Source organism: Nuphar pumila, chromosome 8 (genome assembly GCF_984573655.1).
Source record: "Nuphar pumila chromosome 8, dmNupPumi1.hap1.1, whole genome shotgun sequence".
NCBI classification, from domain to species: domain Eukaryota; kingdom Viridiplantae; phylum Streptophyta; class Magnoliopsida; order Nymphaeales; family Nymphaeaceae; genus Nuphar; species Nuphar pumila.
Window position 1 is genome coordinate 25,962,770 of NC_143256.1, and position 23,526 is coordinate 25,986,295.

The following is a 23,526-nucleotide window of genomic DNA, read 5'->3' on the forward strand; positions in this document are numbered from 1 at the left end:
ATATAAGATTTGGGGATTTTCCCTAATTTACAATCTAATCCCATATTAGAGTGGTGTATCATGTTTAATTAAATTTGTAGTGCATGTTAAATTACTAATTCATGCAATTGGTATTCAATTCTTGTGTAAGATTTGGAGATTTTTCTTAATTTACACTCTAATCCCATATTAGAATGGTGTATCATGTTTAATTAAATTTGTAGTGCATGTTAGATTTGGACCAAAAAAACAAAAAAAAAAACATGAAGTTTGCCAAGTCGTTTGCACATACAAATGATTGCTGCAAATTTTAGCCCTAATATGTATAGTCACTAGCATATGAGAACTGAAAATATGAGAACTACCTTGTGAACCTTGATTTTCATGGATTTTTTGTTTTTTTCTCTTAAATCTAACCATATGGATGTGATCTACATGCTTGGTTTTATAAGGACCAGCTCTTGAATCATCCAATTATGATGCATAAACAAGATTTTTTAAGGCTTTAAAATCAGTGGCTCATAATCTTTTTAAATATTCAAGCAACCAAAAATTGTATTTTTTCAGAAAAAATACACAATCCAATAGTTGATTCCTAGCAATTTCAGCATGTTGTACACACTTCAAAAGAGTGTTGCCGAGTTCACATTGTAGTTCTTATTTCCAGTTCTCATATTCTAGTGACTATATATGTATGTATAGATGAAAAGGCCATGTTGGATTGGTACAACCAACTTAAGAAGAAAAGTTTTACAAAGAAAGAGTCAAGGATTGCATCTCAGACCATCTTGAAACTTACTAATGTCTGAATATCTGAACAGCCTCATCTTAACCTCTAAGTCTTTTAACACCTTACTTTTAGGTGATCTGCTTTAGTAAAAGATTGTTGGTTGCATGGAGTATCCTTCTATGTCAGAACAAGCTGCTCTTCCCAATCTATATGGGATTGCAGGGTGTTGTTTCCTGGAATAAGCATAATTTTGAGCATGGTCTCAAGTCTCGTTATCAGAATTTTCTCAACAAAGGAAATTCTCACAATAAATTAGAAAAATTTGTTTCCTTAGAAAAATCTTGGAAAATATTGGTAAATTTAAAGTTCAAAAATATATAAGGAAATACATAAAATATAAGAAATATTAAACATATACAAAAAATAAATGCCTTGTTAATGATGCAATAATATCATGATAAAAGCAGGATATTCTCAAAGTAGATGATATTTTGAAAATATCGCATTTTGTCAGGATTACATTGGTTTTTGAAAATCTCATGATAAAATTGTGAGATTTAAAAAAGAAACACCAATATTTGTGACTATGGTTTCAAGACTATGAAAAATATATGGATATAGTCAATCTGGTGTTCATGATACTAACACGGTATCATGGATAGAGGCAATATGGGATATATGATACTAGTAGGTGCGCCTCAATCTATGTCACACAGATACTCCATTTTGGCTGCTGCATCGTTTCCCCTTATTTACTAATATTGAAAACTTTGTAAAAATGGCTGTATCCCTCTACCCACCACCGTATTCGTGTGACATATACCTTAATAAATTTACCTCACCTTTGATGTTAATATGTTGTATCTCCTGCTGCACTGGATTATTTGATCAAATAGGTTTCACTCTTGCAATATTCATCACTCATTGTTTCCAAAATCATTGTCTTTTCATAGAATGATCAATACTTGCACTCTGAGAAGAATCAGTGTATCAGTTCTACTTGCAATCAGAACCATCCATGATATGCTTTCTGTGTACATCTATGGTGCATGCTTTTGTTTCTTTTAAAGCAAAAATTCTTGTTGCTTTTATGAAGATAGTAGCCCAGAAAATTCACTTGCTTTTTGTACATAAAAGCTGCTACTATTACCTAGAGTCATCACTTCTCTAGAGAAGTTGAAAAGATTATGACATCATCTATAGGTATGCCCCAGCAACCCAACTGTGGAGAGGTAGACTCCATGTAATGGGTGGTAGCAAGGAGGATCGCCATGAACCTGGTTTGGAGCACTGGAGCATTGCTGTAAAAGATGGTAAAGCATTTGAAAAGGAGTGGAGACCTGAAATTCCTATACCTCGTGGTGGGCCTCACAGGTTTGTTGGTTGTTTTGGTAATTTGTAGGTGTCATATGATTACTGAAATTAATTTTGAGAGTTGGTGGCTGCTCTTATTTTTCTTTTGATGGATGAGTACCAACATATTTTTTTCTACAATGTTCCTTGGTTATTGTGCTTGCAAGTTATCCTGATATTGAACAGTTTCCGTAAAGAAAAAGCCACTCAATTTGTATTATGGTTGTTATCAATAACAGAAAGTGCTGCTGATCCCCAATCTGTCAATTTAGGATGTTTTGCACTTCTCTTCAATAAAATAAAACAGTTGGGTTCCTTAATGATGTGTTTGTTTGGGGACCCTATAAAGTGGAGTAGATTAACTAGACCCAATGGATCTTTTTCACTTGTTGATATTGAACTACTCCATCCCCTTGCCAGAGTATAACAGTAGTATGGGAGTACACTGCTCTATTCACTTAAAATCTCAATAACCTAGAAATGTGACACCTTGGTACCCTGTAGGCTGGGTTGTCTGTTATAGAAGAAAAGAAAAAGAGACCTCTCTTTTAGGAAGAGTGCCACCTTCAAGTAGCTTCGGTCTTCTTGGATGCCCCACATCATGGTGGCTTCCCAAATATGTTCTTTCACTGGATATGATTTAAGTTTTTAGCATTATGTACTACCTGGGCATCACTGGCCTTCTGTTCTTTAGTGGAATCATAATTAGTTTCTGTAATGAAATGGTAGGTTCTACGAATGCACTTGAATCTACTCAAAAGGAAGTATCTAAAAGATACTTTGGACAGGACCCATAAAAAGGTATAAATGGAAAAGCATAAAAATAAATAACACTTTATTTATGAGAGCAAAATGCTTAAAAAGCATTTAGAGGAATGAATTACACGAGGGGATGCACCCTTATTTATACAAGAGTATTAAGGAGAGCTCATAAGGAGCTCTCCCTTTCTAGCTGTTGGAACTAGAATTCTAGCCGTTGGACTAGTTCCAACAGCTAGAAAGTTGGTAAAGTTTCAACCGGAACTTAACCAAACAAGATGTATCTGGGCGCCTATTATTTGGAACTAGATACCAAAAACAAAAAGAAAAATTACAAAAAAATAAAAAAGTATAAATACAAAAATATATAATAATAATATTATAATATTATTATTATAATATATGTGTTGTTTGCATTTTAACACTCCCCCTCAAACTTATGGTACAATGAGCGAAAGTTTGTCTAAGAAGAAGTGAAATCTGGGAGCCGCGAGAGGCTTGGTGAAGAAGTCTGCTAATTGGTATTATGACGTCACATATGTCAAATCAATGGTTCCATGCAAGTACCCTCTAACATAGTGACAATTCATTTCAATGTGTTTTGTGCGCTCATGGAAAGTCCGGTTGCTTGCGATGTAGATTGCACTCTTGTTGTCACAACACATTCGTGAAGCCTGTGTTGCTTCAACTCCCATATCAGCGAGCAATTGCCTGAGCCAAACAACTTTCATTATGGTGGTTGTCATGGCTCTATATTCAGCTTCAGTGGAAGAAAGAAAAACCTTCTGCTGCTTCTTGCACCTCCATGATATTAGATATTCACCTAAAAATACACAGAAACCAATGGTTGAGTGCCTATTATTAGGATCACCTCACCAGTCTGCATCAGTATAAGTAATTAAATCTAATGATGATGATGCAGACAAGAAGAGTCCTCGTGAGAGAGAACTCTTTAAATATCTAATAATACGTAAAACTGCTCCCATGTGAACAAAAGTGAGAGCATGTTGAAACTGGCTAGCTGTGTGTACAACATGTGCTATAAGCAACTTCTGAACGGAGTGATGGAGAGATAGGAAAGTACTCCAACAAGTTGTCTGAACGGAGTGAGATCATCAAGACGCTCTTCATCATTATTTTTTATTTTAACATTGACCACTTCTGGAGTGTCCACCTTCTTATCATCTGTAATGTCAGACCTGAAAACAATATCAAAAGCAAATTTAGTTTGAGATATCAAATACCCACAAGAGGAATAAGCAACTTCTATTCCTAAAAAGTATCTCAATAATTAGGGATGGCAGTGGACCGGGGGAAAGCGGGGCCCCGCCCCGCCTCACCCCGTTTGGACCGGGGATGAAGGGTATGAAACGGTGATGGAGGTTGGGACAAAGGTTAAAATCCATCCCTGTTCAGGGATGGACGTACCCTTTTCCCCGCCCCGCCTCATCCCCGCCCCACCCCGTCCCTGCGACTTTTCCCCGCCCCTTCCCGCCTCATCCCCGTTTGAACTGGGGATGGAGGACATGAAACGGGGATGTAGGCGGGGGTGGAGGTTAAAATCCATCCCCGCAGGGGATGGAGGCGGGGATGGAGGTTCTAATCTTGAGGCGGGGCGGGGGTCGAGACCTTGTCCCCCGCCCCACTGCCATCCTTATCAATAATCCTAAATCAGACATTTCAAAATAAGTTTTAAGAAGAGTTTTGATATTGGTAACTCCCTGTTTTTCGCCTCCAGTGTAAAACCCACAGCTTAAAAAAAAAAATTGTATCGGGCCCGGGCCGGGTCGGGTCCGAACCCGACCCGGGTCCGTCATTCATTAGGGTTTTAATAACCTGACTCAGGAAGAGGATTTTAAATCGTCTTCCCGAGCGCCCCCCCCCCCCCCCCCCTTTCACCTTTGTTTTCGGAAGGATTAGGGAAACCCATCGGGGTTTTCCCTTTTATCGCCCCCTGGGGCCTTTAAGTTCAACGTGCGAGGGCGAGGGGAGGCACGCCTCCCTCTCGAAGCCCTTCACCCCCTCCCGTGCCGACCTCCTCCTTCTCTGCGCACGCCACCAGCGCTCGCCACCAGCACCGTCGCTGCGACCCACGCCGACGCCGGCCACCGCCTCCCAGGTACGCCGTTCTCCTACCTCTCCTCCTCCTCACCCCCCTCTCTGTCACCTCGCCGGGAGGCCGGCAGGCGGCGCACGGCCCCTGCCGCGCCCTCCCGCCTCTCCTGTGCTCATTGGAGGCCCAACAGGTGGCCTACGAGGCCCCTGTCGTCCCCTCTTCCCTCTGGGGGTGCGCCGGAGTGCCGGCAGGGGACCAATGGCCCCTGCGACACCCCTCACCCCTGTGGGTGATAGGGAAACCGACGGGAGGTCGGTTGGCCTCTGTCACCCCCGTCCTGAGCTCTCTATCTCTCTCTGGCAGTGGTTAGTCCCCCCTGCCGCCTCTCGATCTCCGGTAGGCAGGGGCAATGCCCCTGCCGTTTCCTGTTTCCCGGCAGGCAGGGGCTCGCCCCCGCTGCCTCTAGGGTTTTGGCACGCAGGGGTAATGCCCCTGCCGCCTTCCTATCTCGGCTGGCAGGGGCGATGCTCCTGTCGCCCTTTATTTTGCTGGGCTGGCAGGGGCTCGCCCCCTGCCGCCTCTTGGCTTCTGAGAGGGCAGGGGATATTCCCCTGCTGCCCCTTGATTGTCGGCACGCAGGGGGCTTGTCCCCCTGTCACCCCTGTCCCAATTTCTCCCTCCCTCTTGGGGCTGTCGAAGAGCCGGCAGGGGTCCAGTCACCCCTGCGGCACCCTTCTTCCCCCTTCTTTTTTTGGTGTCGCTATGGCTCTGTCAGGCAGGGGCCGAGACCCCTGCCATTAGTCGGTTCTTCGGGCAGGGGCCGAGGCCCCTGCCATCCCTTGTTTCTTTAGGCAGGGGCTGAGGCCCCTGCCATTTCCTTTTCAGACGAGCAGGGGCCAAGGCCCTGCCGTTTATATTTTTCGCCAGGCAGGGGCCGAGGCCCTGCCATTTTCTTGTTCTGTCAGGCAGGGGCAACGACCCCTACCATTATTCGTTCTTCTGGCAGGGGCCTCGCCCCTGCCAGTTCCTTGTTGGGTCAGGCAGGGGCCGCAGTCCCTGACGATTGCCGCTTTGACTGGCAGGGACTGAGGCCCTTGCCATTCATTGGGTTGCAGGGGCCGAAGCCCCTGTCATCCAGCTTTGTCAGGCAGGGACCGAGGTCCCTGCCAATTTGTTACTCTTGTGAGGCAGGGGCCGAGGTCCCTGCCGTTGCCTGTTGTGTCTGACAGGGGCTGAGGCCCCTGCCATTCACTGCTTGTCAGGCAGGGGCCGAAGCCCCTGCCATTCGCTGCTCTCGCTGGCAGGGGCTAATGCCCCTGCCATCTGTTGTCTTGTCATTCGTGGCAAGGGCCGATGCCCCTGCTGTTCGCCGTTTGGCCAAGATTGTCGGCCACTACCGTTCAATTTCTCTTTCTGTTATGCAGGAACCTTGACCCTACCACTCATCAGTTTTCGCCGACAGGGCGGGTCTTACCATTGCCCTTTTGTTCTTTTGGCAGCTATGTCATAATAATACTCACACTTTTGCAGACTTCGCATCGAACCCCGCTCTGGCTCCGCGGCCTGAGCCTCGTATCATCTACACTCGTAGACGCACGCAGCTGCACGACATCCCGAGGTAGGGGAAAGTCGCACGAGGATTTTGGATGAATAAAATAAAATCAGACTTCTGAGATAGAATAATTATTTTACATACCTGCTTATCTAAAGAAGTATTTAATTTATGATTGGCTGGTCAATGTTTTATGTGTTCTGATTCTTTTGAAATTACATGCTCTATGGGTAGACTCATTCTAGAGAGAATCAAGTAGTTTAATTGGCATACCTGCTTACCTGTAGGATTTCTTAACTTGTGATTGTCTGTTCTGCATGCTTATTCTTTTGAAATTGCATACTTAATGTAAACCTTGTAAATAGACTCATTTCTAGGGAGAAACCCACCGCAATTTCTATTGTAATCGGACCTTATGACAGGAACGGTATAAGTTTTACAAGAGGTAATGAAGTACCCTGAAGTGGGCAATCAACACCCTATAGATATTAATGAGATAATGTCGGCCTCCACAGGTCAATTGCTCAAAGAGCAATACTTGTCATGTATGAACCAAAAGAATCATAAAACATTATATGTTGCCCTCTCATCGTAGTTGTACCTCTAGGAAGGTACGATCGTACTTTTGGACAAGTACGTCCCATGTGGGTTACGATGGTTGGATGATGAGGTTGTAACAACCTCGATGCGTGCATATAGCACAATGCTAAGATCACATAAATGGTGACCATTCGCCTTCACAGGCAAGATGTTCGAGTGGGTCTAATAGACCAGAGCATGTAGGATGGGGCGACGGTTAAGAAACCCCCGTCGTACCCATTCGACCTTCACGGTTTATCAAGGGAAAGGATGGATGGTACAAAAACTCCGATGGACAGGTTGTTAACAACCACCCCACGGGCAAAAGACTCGGCTTCCCCAGTCATCGGAGTTAGGGGAATTGGGATTACCATAAATTATCCTAGGTGGTAACTCTCTGGTACTTCTGCAGAAGTTGGATGCATCCATGGGCCATGAATGCCTTTGGGGATTTACTCTCTTGGTCACTGACCGTCCCCTTATGAGCGGACTCAGTCAGCCATCCGGGTTAATGAAAACACCTGACATAATAAACCCCGGATCGGTCTCGGCTGTTTCTACGTTTCGCGTCTGTGCGTACCCACAGGCCAGTTAATATCAGAACTTAAAGAATATCTTCTTGAATAGTTGTAGATGATTGAGACTTACACTGCTCGAAATGATTCAAACAATAGCTTTTTGCGCATGTTACACTTGTTAGAATAGATTATACCTGTATTGATTGTTTTAATATCATAACTGCTTATCTCATGAATGTCCTGCTTTATTTTCATTATACTTATCTATTCGTGCACCTACTGGTTTGTTATGAAACTGACCCATTTCATGGGTAGGTGAGGAGTAGGACTTCACAGGCGGCCGATGGCGTGGTGCAATATGGCTTAAGCTTTATCTTCTTTCTGCTGGCGGCTTGGCTCTGAGTCTTTTTGAGTTTTTCTTTAGATTGTTGAACTTTGGGAAAATGCTTATTTTGTAATAAACTGCAGATTTTTAATCTATTGCCTTATTTCCTCAATTCCTTTAAGTTGTTGTTCACGTGAATGATGGTTTTTCAGCTAACGTACCCAAGATTGTTGACTTGTGCTCCTTTCTAAATGTCTTCCGCTGTCGTTTTTAAAAGTTAAAACTTTAAATCTTTGAAAGGTTTTTCGATAATGTTTTCGAAATCACAAGTCGAAATTTTAGGGCGTTACAACTTGGTATCAGAGCCAGGTCAGAAAGAGGTGAATCTTGACTATTGAGCATCCCATCGTGCTGTAAGTCTTTGATATTTTATAGCATGTTTAGACTAAATTATATTCTTGCTTCTATTCGTAGTACCGTCCGAAAGATGGATCCGTTTGCTGGTTCTAGTGGTAGTCACGGTGGGGGCACGCGTAGGGTGCGTGGCCGTTCCGTAAGGGAGAGGGGTGAACATGGGATGTTTCGGGCTGGTTACTGGGCTAACCGCCCTCCTCTACCCATTTTTACGGATGAGCAAGGCTCCCCACTACCGATCGCCTACCAAATACCCTTGGCAGCAACGTGGGCTGAGGTGTATACTCGAGAAGGTGGTTTTGCGCCTTCACACGTTCGGGTGCACCATCAGACACCACAAGAGTCATCGGGAGATTTTGTTCCCCCTGAGTTAGCAGAGGAGTGCGTATTCTATGGAGAATCAGGGCACACCATGGATGCTTGCCTCCACAAGGCCGAGCATGACGGCAAGATTGCAATTTCGATTGCAGGCTAGCAACCACCACCTCCAGCAGACCCTGTGGGCGGTGTATCACCCACATACACGCCTGCAACTGATTCGTCAAGTTATAGTCTTGGCTCACCGGAATATACTCCGGCGACGCCCCTCTACGGACAAGAGACCTCCTACGGGGAGCCACTTCCCTTCACCCCTAAGCGCAGATTCAGGCGCATAGGTAATAGAAGGGAATATCTTAGGAAGTACTCTAGTTGTCTCTAAGGGGAGATAGCACCTCCCAACTTTTATTGGAGGCTGTGAACTCATTTATCATTACAGAATAGAACTTTGCTTATGTACCAGCACGGCTGAATTCAAAATAAATGACTTTCGTAATAAAGATCTATATTTTTTGCCTTTGCTCCCATACCTATGTCTTCTTGTGCTTCTTCAGTATTTTTGACTCTTAACCTTGGTTGCTTTTTAAGGATGACGGGGAACTCAAGCAACAACATGGCTGATGAGTTGCGTGAGCAGAGGGGATTCATGATGGATACCCTCAACTCCTTGGCAGAGGCAATTCGTAACCAGGGTCGCCCCCAGCAGGATCCGGGTTCTCTTGTTGGGAATACACCAACCGCCACGTATGAAAAATTTCTGAAGCTTGACCCTCCTACCTTCTCTGGCAAGGTTGACCCTGACTTGGCGGAGAGTTGGGTCAAAGAGGTGGAACGGGTGTTCCAAGTGTTGTCCGTTCCTGACGATAAGAAGACGATGTTCGGGTCTTTCCGATTGAAGGACGACGCTCGCGAGTGGTGGGACACTACCCGGGAGGTGCAGTTCCCAGGTGCTGAGGTGATTCCTTGGGAGGCCTTCCGGAGAGCTTTTCTCGGAAACTATTTCCCTCCTCATGCGAGGGAAAAGAAGAAGGTGGAATTTCTGGAGCTGAGCCAAGGCAACTTATGTTTGAATGAGTATATCGCCAAATTTCAGCGGTTGGAGCGCTACTGTGCTCACCTATTCGAGGATGATCATGAGCGGGCTGGGAAGTTCATTCGCGGACTGAAGGAAGGACTCAGGCATAGGGTTCTCACCAGCATGCCCGCGACTTTTTCTGCGGCGGTAGCAACAGCCACCCTACTGAACGAGGATTGGGAGCGTTCAAAAAGTGTGCAAGCCAAAAAGTCACCCGCGACAGGGGGTGATCAGAAGAAGACCTATTCCGGCGGCCTAGGGCAGCGACCACCATTACCAGTGAAGACTGAGGAAGGGAAGAAACAGTTTCCTCCGGCAAAGCGCCAACGACAGCAGGGCCATCCATCGCCCAGACAGCCGTCTGGAGATAACTGCCCCAAGTGCAAGAGGCCTCACGTAGGACAATCTTGTCCGCGGGACACTGGCGGATGCCTGTACTGTGGCAAGATGGGTCATTTCATACGCGACTGCCGGAAGAAAGCAGCTGATGACCTCAAGCGAACCGGCAACGTATCTCAACCTTCTCTATCACCTCATCAGCAGCAACAACGAGCACAACCAAGCAGTGTCAGGGAGCCGGGTCGAGTTTATGCAGCCACGGTCGATCAATTGACAAAAGGGGATCTCGTTCAAGGTACCATTCTTGTTGCTGATCAAGCAACTTTTGCACTCTTTGATTATGGTGCTACACACTCGTTTGTTTCAGAAAAATTCGTAAAACAATTGCATATAACTGTAAAACCACTTGACAACGCTTTAGACGTGTATAACCCCGTGGGGAAGAACACAGTTTGCACCACTTACATACCTGAATTGGACGTAGTTGTGGCAGAGCGACACTTGCCTGCTTGTGCTATTTTGCTTGAGATGACAGAATTTGACGTCATTCTAGGCATGTATTGGTTGCACAAGTATCATGCCAAGATATTTTGCCATGATGGCAAGATCGTTTTATCACCTCCAGGCTCTCCGAGAGTAGAATTCAGAATTCCCAGACCTGTTCGAGCAAGCCGGATGATCTCGGCGCTTAAGGCACAAAACTTTTTGCGGAAGGGATGCACTGCCTTTTTGGTTAGTGTTATCCAATCGGATCCAATGCCTATTCCCATCAGTGAGCTGGATGTGGTTCGCGATTATCCCGACGTTTTTCCTAAAGAACTATCGGGACTTCCACCGTCTCGTGAGGTAGAATTCAATATTGAATTGCTACCAAGTACGAGGCCAATCTCCAAAGCACCTTACAGAATGCCGCCAACTGAACTTGAGGAGCTCTAGAAGCAGTTGCAGGAGTTGTTGGATTAGTGATTCATTTGCCACAACATATCTCCTTAGGGAGCTCCTGTGCTCTTCGTGAAGAAGAAGGACGGGACCTTACGTCTGTGCATCGACTATCGAATGCTCAACCAGGACACAATAAAAAACAAGTACCCATTGCCGCGTATAGAAGACTTGTTCGATCAGTTACAGAAGGCTAAAGTTTTCTTGAAAATCGATCTTAGGTCTGGATACCATCAACTCAGAATTAGGAATGATGATATTCCTAAGACTGCTTTTCGTTCAAGATACGGACATTACGAGTTCACAGTCATGCCGTTCGGATTAACCAATGCCCCAACAACTTTTATGGACTTAATGAATAGGGTATTCAAGTCATTTTTGGATACCTTCGTGATCGTGTTCATTGACGACATCTTGGTATACTCAGAAAGTCGAGAGCAACATCGGGAGCACCTAACCATCGTGTTGGAGACCCTGCGAAAGGAACGTTTGTATGCCAAGTTATCTAAATGTGAATTCTGGCTCGAGAAAGTCATGTTTCTGGGACACGTTATTTCTAAGGAAGGAGTGTCCGTGGACCCTGCAAAGGTTGAGGCTGTACTCAGTTGGCAGCAACCAAAGAACGCACATGATATCAGGAGTTTTCTTGGACTAGCGGGTTACTACAGAAGATTCATTCAGGATTTTTCTAAAATTGCGTTACCCCTGACGAAGTTGCTGAAGGAAGAGGCTTAATTTTTATGGGACGAGAAGTGCAAGGCGAGTTTTCAGTTATTGAATGAGCGACTTACCAGTGCTCCTATTTTGACCTTACCTTCTGGTAAAGGCGGATTTGTGATTTATATTGATGCCTCTGGGTCAGGCCTAGGGGTTGTGCTGATGCAGAATAGGAAAGTGATCGCTTACGCCTCTCGGCAACTTAAAATTCACGAGAAGAACTACCCAACTCACGATTTAGAGTTAGCTGCGGTGGTGTTCGCACTGAAGATATGGCGACACTACTTGTATGGGGAGCAGTTTGAGGCATTCACCGACCATAAGAGCCTTAAGTATCTATTTTTGTAAAAAGAATTGAACATGAGGCAGCGACGTTGGCTAGAATTCCTCAAGGATTACGACTTCACCCTCTCCTACCACCCAGGAAAGGCGAACGTCGTGGCTGACGCCCTCAGCCGCAAAGCACCGAAAGTTTCGATTAATGCCTTATTTGCTGGATGGAGGTTGGTCAAAGACCTAGCCTCTTGGGAACCTTTCGCAATCACTCAAGGTTCAATCGGCTTATCCCACCTTGTTGCTCAATCGGAGCTACTAGCGAGAATCATCAATGGGCAGAAGACGGATGCACGCTACGAGAAGTTGAAGACTAAAGCAATTCTGGCAGATACACCTTTTCGTCTGAAGGAAGATGGATGTATATGGTTGAATGAGCGTCTTTGGGTTCCTGATGACCCGATCTTACGAGATGAAATTCTTGCGGAAGCCCACAAGTCTAGATACACCATTCACCCAGGCCGCACGAAGATGTTCAAGGACCTACAACGCAGTTATTGGTGGAACGGTATGAAGCGAGACGTGGATGAGTATGTCTCGAAGTGTTTAACGTGTCAACAGATCAAGATCGAGCACCAGAGACCCGATGGGGTCATGCAGCAGATAGAGATCCCTCTATGGAAGTGGGAAGATGTCACCATGGACTTCATAGTCGGTCTACTGAGGACGCGGAGGAAGCATGGCGCGATTTGGGTGATCGTCGATAGACTCACCAAGTTTGCTCACTTCCTACCTATCCGTCTCAACCAATCGTTGGATAGTCTCGCTGATCTCTATGTTAGAGAGATTGTGAGATTGCACGGTGTTCCATTCTCGATTATATCCGATCGTGATCTTAGATTCACTTCAAGGTTTTGGGGGCAACTGCAGCTGGCTTTGGGCACAAAGCTGAAGTTCAGTACTGCGTTTCACCCTCAGACTGACGGGCAGTCGGAACGTACGATTCAGACCTTGGAAGACATGCTTCGAGCTTGTATGATGGACTGGAAGGGAGAGTGGGATTCCCACATCAGTCTGGCGGAATTCGCGTATAACAACAACTACCATGCGAGCATCGGGATGGCCCCATACAAAGCTTTGTATGGGAGGCCGTGCCGATCACCTGTTTACTGGGACGAGGTTGGCGAACGAAGATTGGAGGCACCTATAGTTTTGCAACACTATACTCAACAAGTGCAAATGATTCGGGAACGACTCCGTATCACTCAGAGTCAGCAGAAAAGCTATGCAGATAGACGCCGACGAGAGCTTACCTTCGATATCGGCGAGATGGTTTTTGTTAAGGTATCTCCGACGAAGAGCGTATTTCGGTTCGAAAAGAAGGGAAAACTAAGTCCTAGATACGTCAGACCGTTTGAAATCCTGGAGCGGATTGGAGAAGTAGCTTATCGCGTGGCGTTACCTCCTCAGTACGCCCAGATCCATAATGTTTTTCACGTATCCATGTTGAGGAAGTACGTTCACGATCCATCGCACATCATTCATTATGATGATATGGACATTAGAGGGGACTTGACATTCGAAGAAAGACCTGTGGAGATCGTCGATCGTCGTGACCAAGTGCTAAGATCAAAGAGCATTTCCTTTGTAAAGGTTCGGTGGCAACATTATGGAATTGACGAATGTACTTGGGAACCTGAAAGCGATATCAGGGAAAAATATCCTGACCTGTATTTTGATTCTTCAAGGCAATAAATATTTCGCGGACGAAATTCTTTTAAGAGGGGTAGGATGTAAAACCCATAGCTTAAAAATAATAATAATAATAATAATTGTATCGGACCAGGGCTGGGTCGGGTCACCCGACCCGGGCCCGTCATTCATTAGGGTTTTAATAACCCGACACACGAAGAGGATTTTAAATCCTCTTCCCGAGCCCCCCCCCCCCCCTTTCACCTTCGTTTTCGAAAGGATTAGGGAAACCCATCGGGGTTTCCCCTTTCATCGCCCCCTGGGGCCTTTAAGTTCAACGTGGGAGGGCGAGGGGAGGCACGCCTCCCTCTCGAAGCCCTTCTCCCCCTCCCGTACCGACCTCCTCCTTCTCTGCGCACGCCACCATCACCGTCGCTGCGACCCACGCCGACGCCGGCCACTGCCTCCCAGGTACGTCGTTCTCCTACCTCTCCTCCTCCTCACCCCCCCCCCCCCCCCCGCCCCCTCTATGCCACCTCGCCGGGAGGCCGGCAGGCGGCGCACGGCTCCTGCCGCGTCCTCCCGCCTCTCCTGTGCTCATCGGAGGCCCGACAGGTGGCCTACGAGGCCCCTGTCGTCCCCTCTTCCCTCTGGGGGTGCGCCGGAGTGCCGGCAGGGGACCAATGTGTTAAAATGTATTATTCAATCTTTGTAATCTTATATATATATTTTATATATATAAAGGATGATACATATATATATATATGGTATATATGCATATGTATCTTCCTAATTATATATATAAAATATATATTTCTCTATTATTAGGCATAGGGGTAGTTTAATCATTTCACCTTTTTTTACGCATATTCTATTTGGAATGTGATTGTAATTTTACTTTTCTTTTTTTTTTCTTTTTTCATTTTTTGTGGTTTGCGCCACCTAGGGAGGCTCCCTAAAGAGTCGTTGGGGGCTCCCAACGACTTCTTTGGGAGCCCCCTATGTGGCTCCTCTCTTGTGTTATAAATAGGGGTCTCCCCCTTGTAATTTATTCACTCCTTGGAGGAGCTTTTGCTCCATTGTAATGGGTGGTTCACCCTTCTTCTCTTCAATAATATTAACTTATGCCTTATAGGCATTTTTGCCCCTTTTATGGGTTTATGTGTTAGCACATTATGTGCTTGTGTTTTCCCCTTTAGTGGGTATATCCGCACTTCATGTGCATGTGTATTGGTTCATTATTGAACCTAATGTATTCTAAGCCGTTTCTTTACATGGTATCAGAGCAAGGTTGGGATCGAGTTTCTCTTTGTTGCATCGAGAAGCGTGCTATTCAAGAAAGTTTAAAGAAAAATGGTGAAGTCCTCATTTCGCTCTTTTGTTTCTTAAAATTATTCTGTATGCATTATATTTCTTTAAGTATTGTGTATTATGTTTTTTTTGGGTTCTTAACATTTCATTGAACTTTCTTAAAGATATGTTTTGCATATATGTTCTCTTTGTCATTATGATTTTGGGTTCTTAACATTTCATTGAACCTTTTTTTCGTAAATTATTCTTTTTCGTATGTCTTTTCTTGAAAGTCTTTTATTGATAAATTCTAAAACCGGTGAACTTGTTTTTCGAATAATTAAATATGTGATTACTCAAAACATGGTCTAATGGGTCGATAATTTTTTGATTTCTTGACCATTGGATTTTTTGAATTTATACCTAATTTTGGTTGTAAGAATACCGTTTATATGAAAAATAAGTTTTTTAAAAGGAAAAATGTTTGTGAGATATGTAACATTGCTCACATACTCTCATCACAATTGTTGGTTCATATTAAAGGTATGTGTTTATCTTCTAAAAATGTCCTATATGAGGCTTTTTCATAATATCGTGTGATTGACATATATTAAATATGAAAAATTCCTTATTAATGTTTTATTTTCTTACCTAATGAGTTCTTTTCATATAAGCAATATTTGATTAAAAAGGCATTTTATAATACCGGTTGAATTAAGTTTTAAAATGAACTCATGAAATATGGTTATTTCCTTTACATTCTTCAATTCAATTTCAAAAATGTGTTTTATTATAAAATTTATGGTCTTCATCAATGTTTGTTGTATACTTATTACATTAGAAGTTGGTTATAATCTATTAAGTCATATGTTTTTAATAATATTATGAATTTTTGTTTATAGATTTATGCCATAACGCAATCCTATTAGTCCTTTTTTATTGGAATTTTCTCCATTTTAATGAAGTTTTCCCTCTTCCTTTCATATGTACCCTCTTTTGGAGATTTGTTTTTGTTGGATCTCTCTTTGAGAGACCTTTTTATCCTTGTGAATCTTCTTAGGAGTATATGCTCTTTGAGAAGATTTCATGATTGTTATAAGCTTCTTTTCAAAAGAACAATATTGGTTTTTATGAGACTTTTTAAATACCACCATCTTTATGAATGCTTGAGAGCTCTCTCTCTCTCTCTCTCTTTTCAATAAGAGTTGTTTATATTGCCTTCTTTAGGGCTTGTGTTTGTCCCTTAATGGACTTGTAAGATTGTTTCTTTTATCATTGTAAGTGCTTCCGCAATATCTTGTTACATGTTGTCCTAAATTTGCTCATTTAAGATTATTGTCATTTTACATCTTGGTATGCATATAATTGCAAATTATAAAGGCGTAATTTGATTCTTGGATTATTCCAAATCCATTCTCACACATGACATTACGTAAATATTTCATATTGTGTTTATTAAGTCTTTTGATAATGACTTCTTTTTAAGGAATTAATCATGATTGAACATAATTTCGTGTTTATGCAAATTTATTGTTATAAGGCATATTGTTGTGATTAATTGTGTTGGACCTTTGAATCGTCCCTCTTTGTAAAATCACATGTTTGGAAAATGATTTCTCTAAGAGTTCATTGCCTTTTTATGACATTTGTTTTTATCCATCACAAGTTATATGATGCATCAATTCTTTTTTATGGCCTTATTGTTGTATTAGAGATGGTTGTTGAGGTGAGTTATGGGCACCTTGTTTTATGTCATTTTAGATTGTCCACTTGCCATATTAAAGATGGTTGTTGAGGTGAGTTATGGGCACCTTGGGACTCTAAAATGATTTGTTATATGATCTCTAATTATGAGTGTCGCTCGTTTTTCCTTTTTGGCCATTGATCTTATGGATGCTCTTATTTATATATAAATGTGATGGATATATGGTGTTTGAAACCTTAAATGTTTTAAGGTATATTAAAATCAAGGTTTTGGGATTGTAGCCCATCCTCTTTTATTATTTATGTAACTTATAGGTGCATTTGAACACTTGTAAGGTTGTGTCTTGTGTTTTTGTGCACAAGTATTCCAAAATGTTATTATTATGGGTATTCTTTTTGAAGAATATTGTTCTATTGATTCAAGGTTTTATTTATATGTTTGTCATTACAAGTTTTATTGCCTCAAAAGTCTTCTCCTTTTATAACTCTTATCTAAGTGTCATCATATGTAGACAAGAATTTTATTACACCTTTGTGTGTTGGTAGCCCTTTGTTGGCTTTATTCTCTTGGTCTAGTAGCTGGACACACTTGTCTTGAGTGTTATTATATGTAGACAAGGCACATTGATTCACACCATGGTGTGTGATTTTAGTCAATGTTGGCATTTGTGTCCTTAATCTAGTCGCTGAGATGTATGCCCATGGTTGGCTTCTTTCACTCATTTCAAGTGCCATTTTATGTAGACAAGAGATGTATTGTGTTTTAGCCCATGGTTGACTTTATACTCTTGTTCTAGTAGCTGAACATACTTGGTCTTGAGTGTATTTTTACGTAGACAAGAGATGCTTTTGGTCCATGTTGGCGTATATTCTCTTGTTCTTATCATTGATGCACTCATTTCAAGTATTATTACATGTAGACAAGAGGTTCTTTTACACAGCGTTGTGTGTGTCCTTGGCCTTTAATGGCATTATATTTATGTTCTTGATCTAGTAGTTTATACACTTGATTTATGGGTTTTGGAGGACTAATGAGGTAGTTGCTTGTAATGGATGAATTATTGTTGAAATTTGTGAAGTTTCATTCATATTTTGTCTTTTAAAGATACAAGTGAATCATATCATTGATATGCATATTTTAAAATCAAATTGATTTTTTGGTCATCTTTTATATTTGATATGCAAAATGAGTTTTTGTAATTACAATCATTTGAGTGAGATGTTCCTAAATGTGTAAGGTTCTCTACTCAAATAACTCTCATTATTTTGCCTCTTAAGTGGACTTAAAACCTTTTGAACTCTTGTGTTTTATACACTCTTTTTATGCTCTTGAGTATTTCCCTCTTGAAATCACTTTCAAAGGATTTGCTAAAATCAATAACACTTGTCTTTCTATCTTATAGGCTCATGTAATATTACTTGACTAAAGTATGATTGGAGCATGTTAATTAATGACTCTTTTAGGTGTTTGATTCATTTCATGATATTATATGCATATGCTCATTATGGCCTTTTGGCCCGCATTCAATAAATTATGTGCAACTTATGCCTCTTCGTAGGCTTCTTGTGGTGTCCCTTGTGGACCATTATGTTATTCCTCGTTATGAGGTTATGTTTGTCCAATGTTGGACTTTATGAATGCATTATGCATTCTTGTAATTTGTTTCCGCTCACTCTTCAACATGGTATATGATTATGAAAAATCAGTTTTCTAAAATCATTTTGCATACATAAGTAATTATCTTGTTCTATCAAATATTGTGCTTCAAATAAAATAATTGGGTTTTTACTATCCATAGAATATCTTTTTGCACCATTACTTTTGGATGAATTATATGATATGATTTTTGGATAATTCATCTTATTTGGAATATTTCACTTGATTAAAGTGCAAAGATATCTTTTACTTGGACCTTTTCTTGATTTGTTCCACAGGATCTTGAAGATGAGAGGAAAAGAAGTACCTTGGATAGATCATGAAAGGTGCTCATCGTTAAAGACTTTGGAGGAAGACATTTGCAAATTTCAATGGCATTCGTACTGAAGGCTCTTGAAGCCTTGAGATTCTTCCTCTTGCATTCTTCAATCTTTTCGTCTCCCCACGCAAAGTTTGAGGGGGGGTGTTAAAATGTATTATTCAATCTTTGTAATCTTATATATATTTTATATATATAAAGGATGATACATATACATATATGGTATATATGCATATGTATCTTCCTAATTATATATATAAAATATATATTTCTCTATTATTAGGCATAGGGGTAGTTTAATCATTTCACCTTTTTTACGCATATTCCATTTGGAATGTGATTGTAATTTTACTTTTCTTTTTCTTTTTTCTTTTTTCATTTTTTGTGGTTTGCGCCACCTAGGGAGGCTCCCTAAAGAGTCGTTGGGGGCTCCCAACGACTCCTTTGGGAGCCCCCTATGTGGCTCCTCTCTTGTGTTATAAATAGGGGTCTCCCCCTTGTAATTTATTCACTCCTTGGAGGAGCTTTTACTCCATTGTAATGGGTGGTTCACCCTTCTTCTCTTCAACAATATTAACTTATGCCTTATAGGCATTTTTGCTCCTTTTATGGGTTTATGTGTTAGCACATTATGTGCTTGTGTTTTCCCCTTTAGTGGGTATATCCGCACTTCATGTGCATGTGTATTGGTTCATTATTGAACCTAATGTATTCTAAGTCGTTTCTTTACACAATGGCCCCTGCGACACCCCCTCACCCCTGTGGGTGATAGGGAAACCGACGGGAGGTCGGTTGGCCCCTGTCACCCCCGTCCTAAGCTCTCGTTCTCTCTCTGGCAGGGGTTAGTCCCCCCTGCCGCCTCTCGATCTCCGGTAGGCAGGGGCAATGCCCCTGCCGTTTCCCGGCAGGCAGGGGCTCGCCCCCGCTGCCTCTAGGGTTTTGGCACGCAGGGGTAATGCCCCTGCCGCCTTCCTATCTCGGCTGGCAGAGGCGATGCCTCTGTCGCCCTTTGTTTTGCTGGGCTGGCAGGGGCTCGCCCCCTGCCGCCTCTTGGCTTCTGGGAGGGCAGGGGATATTCCCCTGCTGCCCCTTGATTCTCGGCACGCAGGGGGCTTGTCCCCCTGTCACCCCCATCCCGATTTCTCCCTCCCTCTTGGGGCTGTCGAAGAGCCGGCAGGGGTCCAGTCACCCCTGCGGCACCCTTCTTCCCCCTTTTTTTTTTGGTGTCGCTGTGGCTCTGTCAGGCAGGGGCCGAGACCCCTGCCATTAGTCGGTTCTTTGGGCAGGGGCCGAGGCCCCTGCCATCCCTTGTTTCTTTAGGCAGGGGCTGAGGCCCCTGCCATTTCCTTTTCAGACGAGCAGGGGCCAAGGCCCTGCCGTTTATATTTTTCGCTAGGAAGGGGCCGAGGCCCTGCCATTTTCCTGTTCTGTCAGGCAGGGGCAAGGGCCCCTACCATTATTCGTTCTTCTGGCAGGGGCCTCGCCCCTGCCAGTTCCTTGTTGGGTCAGGCAGGGGCCGCAGTCCCTGTCGATTGCCGCTTTGACTGGCAAGGACTGAGGCCCCTGCCATTCATTGGGTTGCAGCGGCCGAAGCCCCTGTCATCCAGCTTTGTCAGACAGGGATCGAGGTCCCTGTCATTTTGTTACTCTTGTGAGGCAGGGGCCGAGGCCCCTGCCGTTGCCTGTTGTGTCTGACAGGGGCTGAGGCCCCTACCATTCACTGCTTGTCAGGTAGGGGCCGAAGCCCCTGCCATTCGCTGCTCTCGCTGGCAGGGGCTAATGTCCCTGCCATCTGTTGTCTTGTCATTCGTGGCAAGGGCCGATGCCCCTGCTGTTCGCCGTTTGGCCAAGATCGTCGGCCACTACCGTTCAATTTCTCTTTCTGTTATGCAGGAACCTTGACCCTGCCACTCATCAGTTTCCGCCGACAGGGCGGGTCTTACCATTGCCCTTTTGTTCTTTTGGCAGCTATGTCATAATAATACTCACACTTTTGCAGACTTCGCATCGAACCCCGCTCTGGCTCCGCGGCCTGAGCCTCGTATCATCTACACTCGTAGACGCACGCAGCTGCACGACATCCCGAGGTAGGGGAAAGTCGCACGAGGATTTTGGATGAATAAAATAAAATCAGACTTCTGAGATAGAATAATTATTTTACATACCTGCTTATCTGAAGAAGTATTTAATTTATGATTGGCTGGTCAATGTTTTATGTGTTCTGATTCTTTTGAAATTACATGCTCTATGGGTAGACTCATTCTAGAGAGAATCGAGTAGTTTAATTGGCATACCTGCTTACCTGTAGGATTTCTTAACTTGTGATTGTCTGTTCTGCATGCTTATTCTTTTGAAATTGCATACTTAATGTAAACCTTGTAAATAGACTCATTTCTAGGGAGAAACCCACCGCAATTTCTATTGTAATCGGACCTTATGACAGGAACGGTATAAGTTTTACAAGAGGTAATGAAGTACCCTGAAGTGGGTAATCAACGCCCTATAGATATTAATGAGATAATGTCGGCCTCCACAGGTCAATTGCTCAAAGAGCAATACTTGTCATGTATGAACCAAAAGAATCATAAAACATTATATGTTGCCCTCTCATCGTAGTTGTACCTCTAGGAAGGTACGATCGTACTTTTGGACAAGTACGTCCCATGTGGGTTACGATGGTTGGATGATGAGGTTGTAACAACCTCGATGCGTGCATATAGCACAATGCTGAGATCACATAAATGGTGACCATTCGCCTTCACAGGCAAGATGTTCGAGTGGGTCTAATAGACCAGAGCATGTAGGATGGGGCGGCGGTTAAGAAACCCCCGTCGTACCCATTCGACCTTCACGGTTTATCAAGGGAAAGGATGGATGGTACAAAAACTCCGATGGACAGGTTGTTAACAACCACCCCACGGACAAAAGACTCGGCTTCCCCAGTCATCGGAGTTAGGGGAATTGGGATTACCATAAATTATCCTAGGTGGTAACTCCCTGGTACTTCTGCAGAAGTTGGATGCATCCATGGGCCATGAATGCCTTTGGGGATTTACTCTCTTGATCACTGACCGTCTCCTTAGGAGCGGACTCAGTCAGCCATCCGGGTTAATGAAAACACCTGACATAATAAACCCCCGGATCGGTCTCGACTGTTTCTACGTTTCGCGTCTGTGCGTACCCACAGGCCAGTTAATATCAGAACTTAAAGAATATCTTCTTGAATAGTTGTAGATGATTGAGACTTACACTGCTCGAAATGATTCAAACAATAGCTCTTTGCGCATGTTACACTTGTTAGAATAGATTACAACTGTATTGATTGTTTTAATATCATAATTGCTTATCTCATGAATGTCCTGCTTTATTTTCATTATACTTATCTATTCGTGCACCTACTGGTTTGTTATGAAACTGACCCATGTCATGGGCAGGTGAGGAGTAGGACTTCACAAGCGGCCGATGGCGTGGTGCAATATGGCTCAAGATTTATCTTCTTTCTGCTGACGGCTTGACTCTGAGTCTTTTTGAGTTTTTCTTTAGATTATTGAACTTTGGGAAAATGCTCATTTTGTAATAAACTGCAGATTTTTAATCTATTGCCTTATTTCCTCAATTCTTTTAAGTTGTTGTTCATGTGAATGATGGTTTTTCAGCTAACGTACCCAGGATTGTTGACTTGTGCTCCTTTCTAAATGTCTTCCGCTGTCGTTTTTAAAAGTTAAAACTTTAAATCTTTGAAAGGTTTTTCGATAATGTTTTCGAAATCACAAGTCGAAATTTTGGGGCGTTACATCCAGTGATGATCATATCATCCACATAAAGAAGAAGGATGATGATACCTGCATTAGATTGCTTAATAAACAAGGCAGTGTCAGTCAAACAAGAATGAAATCCAATATCAGTCATAACATGACTAAATCTGTCATGCCAAGCTTTTGGTGCCTGTTTGAGGCCATAAAAGGCTTTCTCAAGACGAAGTGTTTTACCCTTAGTAATACTAATACCAGGCAGAGCTTTCATGTAGATTTTTTCAACAAGACTCCCATTTAAGAAAGCATTTTTGACATCCATTTGAAATATAGGCCATTTTTTTATAGAAGCCAAAGCAATTAAAGTTCTAACAGTGGTCATACGGGCCACAGGGGAAAAGGTTTTGTCGTAGTCAATGCCATACTCTTGAGCATAACCTTTGGCTACGAGTCGTGCCTTATATCTTTCTAGGGTCCCATCACTTTTAGTTTTGACTTTATAGACCCATATACAGCCTATAGGTTTCTTTCCGAGAGGAAGGTCTTGAATGGACCAAGTGTTGGTCTTCTCTAATGTATCCAATTTTGTTTTCATAGCTTCAACCCATTCTTCATGGTTTTTTGCTTCAGAATAGGAGGAAGGTTCAACATAGGATTGGATTAATGCAAGGGCTGCCCTATACGAGGGTGAAAAAGATTCGTAAGAGACAAATTTTTCGGGAGGTCGAGAAATTCTAGAAGTCCTACGAGGGGAAACTTCAGAAAACCTTTCTAATGCACATGGTGGGTGTTGCTCTTCAACTCTTCGTCTTGAATATTGCAGACCAACATCTCTACTGGTTTGGTCTTTGCTATCATTTTAAAAAATAATAGGACTTTGATCATTGTCAAAGTTATATTCAAAATCCTCTTCATTGAATTTTGAAGTTGAATCGATTAAAAAGGAATATTCAGTAATATCTTTGGATTTTTTACTTTCAAAAGAACTTTCTTTTTCTAGAAAAAACACATTTCTTGATACATATAATTTGCCATTTTGAAGATCATAGCACCTGTAGCCTTTTTTATTTTCAGCATATCCTAAAAAGGCACATGGGATTGCACGAGGGGAGAATTTATCATTTTTGTTTGTAAATACAAAACATTTGCAACCAAAAACTCTTAATCTAGAGTAGTCTGGAGCTAA

General features: G+C 42.9%; 1 protein-coding gene across 1 annotated transcript in view; it reads left to right on the forward strand.

Annotated features, from left to right (window-relative positions):
• LOC149829839 (kelch repeat-containing protein At3g27220-like) overlaps positions 1 to 23,526 on the forward strand; it is an 86,654-nt gene that overhangs the window by 15,911 nt on the left and 47,217 nt on the right. The window contains exon 4 of the mRNA XM_090016113.1: positions 1,913 to 2,083. Coding sequence (XP_089872239.1) covers positions 1,913 to 2,083 — 171 coding nt within the window. The remainder of the gene's footprint in view (positions 1 to 1,912; positions 2,084 to 23,526) is intronic.